At 34.3% G+C, this 13253-nt stretch overlaps 1 protein-coding gene across 1 annotated transcript in view; it reads left to right on the top strand.

The window, feature by feature from the left end:
- The window catches only part of LOC144441496 (influenza virus NS1A-binding protein homolog), a 66702-nt gene that overhangs the window by 43578 nt on the left and 9871 nt on the right, over window positions 1–13253 (top strand). The window contains exons 3-7 of the mRNA XM_078131079.1: window positions 5481–5799; window positions 6122–6246; window positions 10131–10378; window positions 12072–12324; window positions 12655–12867. Of these exons, the coding sequence (XP_077987205.1) occupies window positions 5507–5799; window positions 6122–6246; window positions 10131–10378; window positions 12072–12324; window positions 12655–12867 (1132 nt within the window). The 5' untranslated portion in view covers window positions 5481–5506. The remainder of the gene's footprint in view (window positions 1–5480; window positions 5800–6121; window positions 6247–10130; window positions 10379–12071; window positions 12325–12654; window positions 12868–13253) is intronic.

Below are 13253 nucleotides of genomic sequence, written 5' to 3' on the forward strand. Positions count from 1 at the left end.
AGTTATGGAAATTTTATCTAATCCAGTTTAGCACAAAAAATGCTTTTTCAATTATTGACCAAAATAAGTACACAAGAACATTAGAAATCCCTGTGTGTTGAGAACTACCCATATAAAAATGGGCCAAACTAAAAATAATAATATTTAATATAGAAAGAAATTTAATATTTTCATGTTATATAATTTTAAAGCTATGAAATTAGAATACCTTATGTATGAGTTATGTATCGATATATTCATTGCATTGATCAACATTTAATGGCAGGATAATTTCGGAGCTGAATGGAAATAATTCAAAACATGATGTACAACTAGTCATAGCTGCAATAATTGTAGTGTTTGATGTGATTTTGAGGGATTTTTCCTTTGTTTTTGTGCTTTTTTTCGTTCCGATGTTTAACTTGAATCAAACACTACAATTCCTCTAATGCAAATAGACGAGACCACATTGAAAAATGTAAGCGAGGCGTCAGCATACTGCCCGTTGAAAAATGCTGCATGCTTTGCTACATTTGCCGATTTTGATGGAATTGGGGTACCTCTGAACACTTCTTGGGTCTTGAAGGGCTCCGTAATTAATATTGGCATTAGGAAATGTCCGATATTTTGCCAGGTAATACGTAATTTAGCAGAAAAGTCTGCCCAACTTTGCGATTCAGATCTGAATCGGTTCCGTCTATTTGCATTTGCGTTAGAGGAATTGTAGCGTTTGGTTCGGGTTAAACGTTGGAACAAAAAAAAACACGAAAACAGAGGAAAAAACCCTCAAAATCACATCAAACGCTACAATTATTGCAGCTAAACTAGTCAGTGTAACTATTCTACAAAATGGCTTGAAGAATTTAAAGTGATGCAGTAGTGAGAAAGTGAAGTTTAGAGTAATTGCTATATACAAATTGAGACATTCTTGATAATGAACAGTATTGTATGTTGTCATATCAATGACATTTATTGGTAAATGGCTTTGTTTTCCCTCCAACATACATGCATGTTAATGAGTTTAGTTCTTTGATCAGCCTGCATTGTGACTTACTTTTGTAACAAGTGTTTTTGTTAAAGGGTGGCAAGTAGGTAAATCTTACCAAGGTCCCAACCAATAATGATAGAGTTATGCTGCATAGAACTCTATTCAAATTTAACCAGATTTCTACTCACTTTGTTAAATTTATTCACTGACAAATTTAACAAGATTGTCTACCTTCTGTATGTAGAGTGTATACTCACAAATGATTTAATTATCTCTGTCTCCAATATATACTGGTATGTGTTTCAAAATCATCCGATAAATAATGGTAATTATGTCCATGTTCTGTAAATTGTGGTTTAGTTACAGCTGTGGTCTGAACCACTATGCCAGCTTATAACAGACCTACATTTTTGTTTGGGTCAAAATGATAAAAAACTGGGTTTTTTTGTGAATCAACACAGACTGAAACAGGGGACATCAAATTTTATAGTGTGTCATGGTACGTTTCTCTGCATCAGTGGTGCTTCAAATTGGTTTCTAGAAGGCATACTTGTTTGAACAATCTGTGATGAGACCACAATATATAATTATGGCACTTTGTTCTGCATGAATCAACTCTGGTACGAACAAAACTTTCAGAGTAAAAAAAAGTTGTAAGAACAGAACTTAAAGGATAATATTTGGCAAGGACAGAACTTAACGCTAAAATCTGGCCAAGGACAACTTCCAATAAAAACTCTTGTAAAAAGAACAGAACCTCCACTCCAGAATATAACCATGGTAACAATGTCCACTCCAGAATAAACCACAGTAAGAAAAGAACCTTCAAAATGCTCAGTCATGCATGACAATGTAGAAAGACAGATGTTGAGAAAGAGATATTTAACTCATCCATGTATGTGTTTAGGACTGCATGGTTGACATAACACTGATAATGTCACAGTTATAGAATGGCGTATAATCATAAAATTTTTATGTTGACTTATATTTTTCTAACATTCTGTAGTTTTGTTATTTTGTGAAGGGTGATTAAAAAAAGTAATATATACAGGATAGTGTGTTTTATTTGACATGAAATAATTTATATGGTGTCAGGTGATGTATAAAATCTATATATACACAGACACAAACAAAAAACTGACAAAGACTGTAAACCACTGTATAAAATACAGACAGTATTAAATCAACAAATTCTTAGCAATGTATCTTCTACTTCAGTTGTGTAGGTTTTTCCTTGTTCCCAATAAAATATCGAAATGAGATAGTGAAAAGGAAACTAAACAACTGGTTAAATTTAAAGTGAATTTTAAATGTTTACCAGATCTCCTCTTCCTGATAAACATTCAAAACACAAAAGAAATCTGTAAATAAATGAAATAGGAAACTTTTGATTTTATAATTTGTCCCCATAAACTATTTCCAGAATTTTAATGTGGCAGCTAAAAAGACCTAAGTTTACTAATTATTGAATAAAAATAACTGGTTTCAAAATAGTATGCCATGTGTTACTTACAAGTACTTGTACTTTCTTTGTACTGACATCAAAAATAAAAAGTCCAAGAATGGGGTATGAGTTGACCTTTGACCTTAATTTCCTGATTGTAATAACGTTAGCAAGAAATTTTGGAAATAAGCCAAATAATTATAAAATATGACCCAAGTTTCACTCTGTATTCATGTGTTCTTGTAAGAATGGTAAGAATGGTAATCATGTTTTAGTTTCTTTGAACTTCCAGAGAACTGTGTTGTCATTGCTTCTACACTACCTTGTTCCTACATGTACATGTACATTAGTCAGTACACCAGAGTATTCCCCCCACCACGCCATGTTGTTTGTTAAAGACTATGTGTTAGCTATATTATTTTTGGATAATATCCCATCTTTTACTGTGATGGGTTCACATCAATAGAGTATCCAGAATTTACAAGGTTATTAAGGTCCTCAGACAGACTATGACCCGACTTGTCCTATGTTTGTACAGTGATATACCCAATAACACAGTAAACTACCAACATCTGTCGCCTCTTTACTTATAGAAATTCAAAAGCTGAAAGTTTACTGTGGAAATTCCAGATTACTTTTCAAATCCTGCCATTGTCAATAGTGCTATATAAATTACTGAAGCCATTACTAACCTTTCAACAAATTTTGAACATCAAGATGTGAATTTTGATAAGAGGTCAATAGATATAATTTTATGGAATTCACAAATGCTAGAGATCTAAAACCAGGTTATTATTTATGTAGAAATTTTGTTCAAATTTGAATTAAAAGTCATTGTTATAATTAGTTGGAAAGATGAATTTATTGGAACTCAAAAAATAATAGTATGTTCAACTCTCTCTACCAGGATATTTGTTTATACACAAATAACTGCAAGTTGAGCAAAACAAGATTTTTGCATTTTCCACATTGTGTTACATCAACATCCTTTATCATTAAAACAGTTTAAAAATGATATTGCTCAAACGATCGCACAATGTCACACAAGCTCAATAAACAAACATCGTTCGTTTAGGACACACCCTCCCCATCGAATGTTCACAAGTGCGACATCGGCACGTTTATATATAATGATGTAAACCATGTACAGTCACACCACCATGATCAATGCAATATATAAAACATGTTGGAGAACACATTAAAATACTACTATAAACCCAGCACTGTATATCACATTAGAATTAAATTTTAATAAACTCATCAACATCTCAATAATAAATACAGAACATGTTATCAGTAAAGGCGTGAACTTTTTTGAAATTTGGTTAAAAGAGCAAAAATGAAGTTCATCAATTGCATTGACACCATACTCCCCCCCCCCCTAAACGAACAAAGTTCGCTTATTAAGCTTGTGTGACATTGTGCGATCATCACTAAAGACAGAATTTGAAGAATTTTTTTTTGTATGATTGACATGTTGATACAAATAATTGTAAATCTATATATTATGCCTGTATGTTATATATCGTTATGTAAAACTTATAATGCCGCTATACAGAAAAATGAGTCAATGCACACGTCACCACGTAGTTATTTGACAATGCACCATAGAGAATTAATGAATTTGATGTTATAAGATTGATGTTATAAGTGAGAGTGTCTGACATGATCAGTTGATGTTCAATGAAAGTGACATGTGCTGCAAACATGTAAAATAAATATGTATTAACACCTGTTAGCTTATTCATGCTAGAAAGAAAAACTTGGCAAAATATGATTGTTGATAGTTAGACTAAACTATACTGTTGTATTATGTAGAAATTTGTCTAAAATTCTCACTATGACTGGGTGTACTCTGACTGTTAGTCTAAATATAGCCACAAATATATGATAACGGCCTACAGAACTGAACAGATGTAGATTATAGGCATGTAGAAGCCTTAGTTCAGGCAATACATGAAGCAACAGATAAAGCAATGAATCGCCAGTAATGTCAAATGTGATAAGTTGTGCTGTTTTTCCTCAGACTGTGTATTAATCAGGCTTTGAGATTTCACATACATGTGAACTTTTTAAAAGTTTGCATACACAACATACTACAGAATTCCACATTGATTATGTACAATAACTGCACCGCAAGCTCTGCTTGCAGAGATTAAGTCCTTTACAAGTCTCCTTCTTATTATTCAGAACAAAAAAGTGTACATTTCAACATTTTTGTACAGTATTCTGGCTATTGTATGTCAGGAGGCATATGGCCAACCTCCTGAACTGTGTTTGCTATGGTGTGTAAAGTTCAGTAATGGAGATGGAAATATGGTAAAATTTTCATTCACATCCACGCATGCTACCATAATTTGTGTTGGAATAGGGGACAGTTCTAATACATCGTAGGATCTGAAAGTGACCATATGGAAGAGGATTTGGTATTTATTTTGGAAGTTTAATGTATAAAACAATTTTATCATGGCTTCCTACTTGACAAATCAATGTGAAACAACATTGACTAAGTCTGTGTGTGTCACTCAATACATTGCAAAAAGCCAAAAACTGTAAAAAGTGTGTTATTGGACGTACATAACAATCATTTTAGACATTTATCAGTTTTATGGAATTTATTGAGTTACAAATGAGGACTTGTTGGCATATGTTTCATATTGATTTTCCAAGTATGAAGCCATGATAAAATTGCTTATGAATTAAACACCCAAAATAAATACCCATTTCTCATCCATACATGTATGGCCACTTTAACAAAAGATATTGCTAAAAATAGTTAAATTTTGTATATTTTCATTTTGAGTGTGGATCATGGAATCTCTCTTATTTCTGTATTTTCAAGACCTATAAATACCCATTTCTCATCCATATGGCCACTTCGACAAAAATATTGCTAAAAATAGTTAAATTTTGTATATTTTCATTTTGAGTGTGGATCGTGGAATCGATCTTATTTCCGTATTTTCAAGACCTTTCTTTAAAATTACAAGGAGTTGATTTACTTGTAGTGATAACATTGAGAATATAGTTGATATTAAAAAGAAATCTCTTTTGTGTTATATTTTTCAGATTTTGCTATCATCATCATTTTCAACATGACTAACTCCAACTTGGAAAGTAACTTGGTTTTGGAAGACCAACAAAACCAATGGCAATCAAGTATGGCCCAACTGAATGCCATGCGTAAGAATAGACAATTCTGTGATGTGTTGTTGAATGTTGGAAATCGGGAGATTGTCGGTCATCGTGCCATATTAGCTTGTTGCAGCTCATATTTGTTTGATTTGTTTAATTGTCAAGATCAGACTCCTACGACTCTCAACGTGGAAATCAACGACGTATCTCCCAAGGCAGTGGAGACTCTAGTCAAGTATTCGTACACAGCAAGGTAAGTTGGAATGTATGAATATTGAGATGATGATGATGATGATGATGATGATGATGATGATGATGATGATGATGATGATGATGATGATGATGATGATGATGATGATGATGATGATGATCTGTCGCCTTTGTATTGTCTATCCGTATCCATTCATCTCTCTCTCTCTCTCTCTCTCTCTCTCTCTCTCTCTCTCTCTCTCTCTCTCTCTCTCTCTCTCTCTCTCTCTCTCTCTCTCTCTCTCTCTCTCCTCATTTATAAAAAAACAAACATTTTGTCACTTGTTAGATCTGATATAAAATATTTTTCTTGTCAAATTCTGTAGACTGAATATACCTGGAGAGGATGTACGCGATGTGTATGCAGCAGCTAAACTATTCCACATGTACAACGTAAAGAAGGTGTGTGCTGACTACCTGGGTGGTCACATGAATAATGGCAACTGTATTGGTAAGTAGTCGTTCCGTTTATAATGGTGGAATGAAAGTTTTACAGAGGATTAAGAGGAGTATTTGAGCAAGTTTGAAAGTGGAAGTGATTCTAAATGATAAATGTTGTTTTTCTCTCAAAACATCCTTAGAATGTATTATTCCTAATACTAAAAAATGTCAGGACTGAGTTTTCATCTGGTGTTCAAATTTGATAAAAAAAAATAATATGATGCCTATATTGTGAAACAGTCTGATGTGTTAAGCTATGCACAAACTAAGTTAATGTCTGTGAACAGAAAATAGATTATATAAAAATTATTTAAGAATATCTAATCATGGTATAAATACTGGTCCATTGTGTAATGACATGTCCAGGACAATGATAACTCATAGTGTTGAGCTTCAGCTAAATAATGACAGATATATTGACACAGCCGGTTTTCCTATCTCGGTATAATTCTCTTGAACACTCCGACATATGACATTAAAACCAATATCCAGCATAAACAAAGTCTTTGTAACATCTGTGTGACCATGACGACCATACTGGAACCATAGAAACCGTGACCAAGCTTGTTTTTCCAAATGGATTGTTTTTCCTTATTGTGGTCACAGCGTATACTTGCTAGGTACCAAAAATCCATTTTGGCCAGTTTATTGTGATTTCTACAATGGATTTACAAAGAATTCAGTTTTGAAAGGTAAAGGTAAAGATTTGGAAGAAAGACTTTGTAGACTTTTTGTTCTGTGTTTTTAGAAGTTTGATAATAAAAAATGAATAAGGTAAATGCAAAAGTACAGCGTACAGCCTAGTACATCAAGGAAGGAGGAAGGACGACAATGTGGTCAAAACAGCATGACATCAGTGTAAACCTTGGAACAGTGAGGGGTTTGTCTGGTCTTGTATGTCAGAGGTTGCCATGTCCTCACATAAAAGAATGGGGCAAAATAGTGACAAAGAATCAAGGATCGACTACATGGAAATACACAATACATGTAGTTCAAAAATGGTTGTTGAGCTGTGACCCTTGACCATCATGCATTAAAATGACTCAGAAGAAAGGCCTTGATTTCCAGTTGTCTGGTTTGTCAGTATTTAGACATACAGAATATTGTCATCTGTTAGGACTGTCAAAATAACTGTAAAGTTCATCGTCCACATCTTGTTCTTGGCCAACTTAGGAATTTTTTTTCTCTCATTACTGATTAACAGAGAAGGAAATGTATAACTTACTTCCTTTTGCATTTAGTTTTAGTTTTAGTGTTATGGTTGGATCTGATAAAGTTAGAACACTATACCAATAATGGACTTTACACAAAGTCAGTGAACAAAGTGTGGAATATCAAAAAAGGATTTAGTATCTGACGTAATACAGTGAATTTCTGTGTGAAAATACATGTACATATGTAAGAGATAAGAATGCAATGGTATAACAAGTCAACACAACAAAGGGAGGTGTGGTGTTAGTAGGAAGGCAACTCATTGCCAACATTTATAAAAAACAAACAAAGAAACATACAAAAACTCATTGCCAACATGTGTATTCCTGTAGTAATTTCATACTTTTTTTGTAGCTATATGGCTAATAAATTAGAAATATTTATGAACAGCTCTTTATAAGTATGATAGATTTTATGCCGTGACCTTTCAACTATCTCTTATTGCACGTTAGATATATGTGTCTTTTCTAGGTGTGAATCATTCTGTTAATTTTCCCTTTATTAGTTGTAATATACAAATTACTGGTATGTATTGTGTTCTCCTAAGGATTGGACAAATTGGACAAAATGTATAACATGATGAGTGACTTCCCTTTTTAGAGTGAATGCAGATTTTTGAGGGCAGGGGGATAATTGAAAATGAAATATGGAGAAGCTACTTTTTCATAAATATTGTGTTTCAGACGACATGCCTGCTTGGAAAACAAACATCTGTTTGTAACTCATTGATCTGCATGGCTTCAGTACTGCAGTGAACTCAGTCTTAACGCCAGTTTGATATTACTAACACATTTTGAACATTAGCAATATGCACATATTTCTCTCAGTGTTTTAATATCCACCTCATAACATCATGGCAACCAAGCGAACTATAACCCTCTTTTTACCAGTAGAATGGATCAATCCAAGTGACCTATGGCCCCCTCATTCCAGTAGAATGGATTGGCCCATTTGTTTGAATAATTGGGATGTGATGTGATAGCAGTGTCTATAATCAAAAGACTTGGACAGGCTTATAGTCTTGTGGGATTTAGGTTTTCATCATGTCGTCTTTATCCAGCAATGAACAACGACGGACAAAATCGTATTTGATTTCAAAATATATTAATTATGATAATATGGGTTGCGAAAAATAATACAAATTTTCTGATGTGATACTTTGAGTACAGAAATATTTTTGTATTATGATATTGAAGTTATAGTTGTCATGGAAACTACAAATTGTCAGTGTGGAAGCCTTGTCCCAATTTTTATGGAGTGTACTTGACTTCTAATCAATCATTTTCTTGATTTATGTATATGTTTTATTGCTCCATAATTTCATACAATTTTAGCATTATATGGGTACAATGTGTGTCTGACTGCATTCTGTTGTCTGTGCTCTCTCTCTCTCTCTCTCTCTCTCTCTCTCTCTCTCTCTCTCTCTCTCTCTCTCTCTCTCTCTCTCTCTCTCTCTCTGCCTCTCTCTCTCACTCTCTGCCTCTCTCTCTCTGTCTATGCCTCTCTGTCTGTCTGTCTCTCCCTCTCACTCTCACTCTCTCTCTCTCTCTCTCTCTCTCTCTCTCTCTCTCTCTCTCTCTCTCTCTCTCTCTCTCTCTCTCTCTCTCTCTCTCTCTCTCTCTCTCTGGTTTTGATGCTTTTGATGTGTATTTTCTTCAGTTCCATCCAATTCTAAATATAGTTTTAATAGTACAAGTTATTAGCTTCAATGACTTGACCATGAAACCTGATAGATGTCATTAACATTGCATAGATTCATGTGTCATCAACAAAAGACAAGCAAAATCAACTGCAGCCTGGATTTGTGTCTCTGAGATCTAGGGAGATCTTGTCAGAATTTAATTGGTCAATGACAAAGGAAAGTGCGGCTGGGTTATGGCGTAAAAATCACTAAATGCTTAGATTGTGTATTTAGTTTTCTCAGTCGTCATGCTACTAGTCAATTAGATAGCAGAGGTCAAACAAGGAATAGTAGTAAATCTCTGATAAAAAAAGAATTGAGAAAGGTTCCATAAAGAGTGATAGTGTGTAGCCATGAAATGGTGATAAAAAAATATAATAGGCAGTAAATAACAAGAAAGGAACGTGGTAACTAGTACTGTGAAGGTCAAAAGAGGGAAGAAAAGGACTATGTTGTGGTTATACTGGCCGAGTAAATAAATCAGTCTGTTTCACACCCAGTGTTGTCAGTGAAGTAGTGTGTGGTTTTCATCAAAGTTTAGTAGTATAGATTATTAAGTCAAATAATAACAGAAATAACAGGATTTCGTTTATGTCTGTTCACCATAACCTAACCAAGGATTGTTCTGTTTTGTGTTTATGTGTTTGGAACGTATGATTTAGTACTTGTGATTATTCAGATCTTTCCAAACAGAATAGCTGTATTCTAACTATCTTTCTTTCTTTCCACACAAGTGTTCATTGTTTCATTGACCAAAGTTCATTTTGCTTCCAGTTCATAAAATACTTGAGGGTACTGGGGTACATTTTACATTACTTATATTTTCCTTTAAGACACGCTACATAGAGCAATGCAAGAACATATCTCTAAAGAGTTGCCTGTGCCCAAGTGAATCTGCCTTGAAAAAAATCTAAGACATTTTGATATTTTCCTTGAAATAATCTTGAGATATTTGATATTTTTCCTGAAATATAACCCAAGACATATTTGATATTTTCTAGGGTTGAGAGGATTTGCTGCTCGGTTGAATGATGAAGAGTTACTCACTATGGCGGAAAAGTACATCCAGAAGAACATCATGGAAGTGGCAATGAGTAAGGAATTCCTTGGGTTGCCACGGATACAAGTAGAAATTGTAGGCAGTGATGAGTCAGAATGTCTCAGTGATAGAGAAATCTTTGGAAAGGTTGTTGACTGGGCTAGACGATGTCTGTCTGAAGGCGATTTGTTGAAGTTTATGACGGAACAGGTAAATTTCAAGTTTCCCTCCATGAATAATATGGTTAGTACAGGAACATGATACCATGGCAATGATATCAAAGGCGTGATGATTGATTTGGTAAATAAATGGACATGTTACCATGGCAATTGTAAAGGTCACAGTAACCTTTGAATTACACTGACGTAAAGTGTACAAAATAAGATTTTGCTGAAATTGATGACTTCTTCAATATATTAACATCAAAAATGGAAATTTTGAGTCAGCCCAAGTTTATATTTTGGTAGAGCTGTATTAGAAAGATGAAAAAAACAATTGTTTTGAGATATTTTGTCAGTGTTGCAAAAAAGAATGGAATAGTACGTCCTCCACAATGAAAATTTAATTATCTCCGGAGTGTACACCTGAAAAATCCAATAATCATGTAAAGGAATAAACAGGATGTGACATAATAACTGAAAGGAAGTGATAAGTCCAAAAAAATATACCACAACAATTGGAACAGGAAATGGTGTTAGTTATGACAGCCATGTTGTAGGGAAATTAGGTCATACCGTGACCTCGGTGTAGAGTGAATAACTGACGGTGATTTAGTAGTAAGAAACATTTGTAGCTGTCAAATAATCTAAAAATCTGTCATGGCATAAATTGTGTTCATAGTTTAGGATGTTCAAAGATATTTTAATACTTCAGTGTGTGTAGCCTAGTTCCCCTAATTGTATTTATCGCAGTGTCCTTATTTTTAGGAATGCAAACCTGTTCTGAATACTTCGACATTATTTTTGTTGTTAGTGTTATAGAGCATAACAACTACGGAAACAGAACCTAAAGCTTTAAGTCGGCCATTTTGTGCCCTGGTTGACTGACTCTCTTACGATTTGAACATAATTTGACATCGTATCACATATACTTTATTTTGTGTGAAAATTAAAGCACAGCCATAAGTACCAAAATTGTGCCCGATTGTTAACTGGCAATAGGTGTTTTAGGGTTAGTGATCACTAATACTTCTTGAGAGAACATTCTAGGGCAGAAAAAAAAAATAATAATTTTCTTTTTCTGTTTTGTATCTGATGAATAAACAATGGCATTCAATTCAGTTCAATTAAAAAAAATTCAATTCAAAAGATAAAAATAGATAAGAAAATGAAATTTATATTACTACGAAAAGCAGTTTATTGGCAATCCTAGATAGACACAAACTAACACTATTGTTGTTGCATGTAGTTGACACAAACTAAAACTGTTGTTGCATGTGGTGGATTACACTAGTAGGTGATAGCTAGTCTGGGTTATATAGATATAATCACCCTGTAGTCAAGATAGTGTAAACACTGAATGAGGTTGAGAAAACAAGAAAAAAAGTTGCTATTAGAGAAGCCACCCCACTATGAGTAGTTACATCAATGTCCACTACAGCATACATGTATATTAACATCAATTTAGTTTTAATATGTCTGTGTATAGTCTGCCAATAATTTACTTTATTAGCGAAAATAGAATAACTTTATAGTCATTTGAGTCATTTGTAAAAAAACAAAAACAAAAAAAAAAAAAAACCCTCCTCCACTTGCAGATGATTTTCATTTATCAAGTCATACGAAACCTCCAGACACACACACACACACACACACACACACACACACACACACACACACACACACACACACACACATACACCTGTGGATCGTTATCAACTCATATGTAACCTCCTCCCCCATAGGTACATGCATTGTTTATGACATCTGACAATACCTTAGTAAGCATTGAAGACATGGATGACTGCGACTTGGAGATTATTCAGGAGTATCGCTTGAAGAACACCAAGAAACAAGTGACACCAAACAAGAGAAAGGCCAATGGTTACAGTCATAACAACAACACCACTACAGCCAGACAGTTGATATTGAGTGCTGAAGATCAACAACCTAACAAATCAGTGAATTGGAAAGTAATTGCCTCCTCTGAGACTTCAGGTATGCAAAACCTTTACTTCATGTATTAAAAGAAAATAGCGTTTAATTCATTCCTCAAAGAGAGTGGAGTACACTTGGAAACAGACACTGTGTCGTGAGGACTGACAAGTAGCAAACATTGTATGGGAAACTGCTGGTCCTTACTCAGTACAGTTTATGACATGTATACAAGCATAGATATGTACATAGATACATAAAAAGATTCTAAAATGATGTTAATTGTGAGGTCCTCAAGTCATCTTTCCAATATTTAGTGTTCTTAACTGTATTTACAAATGACAATATTGAGAATAGTAATAGTAAAACTCGTCCATATAATTTGATCAACAGATAACAAGACAACGTACATTGCATTGGTTTTGTTGGACAACGAGTTAGTTGCTGTGTCCCTTCACCAGAAGATCCCCAAGAAAATCTCTAGTCCCCGTTTCTGTCGCTCCATATCTGTTGAAAGCCAAGGGTCATGGACGATGCTTGCCCCCATGAAGTATGCACGCAGTGCAGTAGGAGCCGCTGAGTTAGATGGAAAACTGATTGTTGCAGGTTGGTAGTGGTTAAATAGAGAGTGGGTGGGAATGGATCAGAAAGTGTAAAGGCAATAAAATGAAGTAGAGTTTTATGAAGCAATATTCAAAATAGTACAACTAGTTGAACTACTATTCTGGTAACAAAACAGTTTGTCCTCTAGACTGTAAGATATGTTGTGTTGTTCAGCCCTATCAGACTTCTAGATAGCCAGTAGTTTGCAAATACCCCAAGTACGCCACACTTGCACTCACGTGTCATGGGGTTCTGTCGTATTACTACTCAAGAAGGAAGGGAAACTTGATGTTTAAACTATTAAAGTCTTGAGTAATTCCCGGCTAATTTGCCCATTTACACGTACCCAAAACATGAACCAAATTGTATGATGAAGTTTAATGGTTGAA

Source organism: Glandiceps talaboti, chromosome 10 (genome assembly GCF_964340395.1).
Source record: "Glandiceps talaboti chromosome 10, keGlaTala1.1, whole genome shotgun sequence".
NCBI classification, from domain to species: Eukaryota; Metazoa; Hemichordata; class Enteropneusta; family Spengelidae; genus Glandiceps; species Glandiceps talaboti.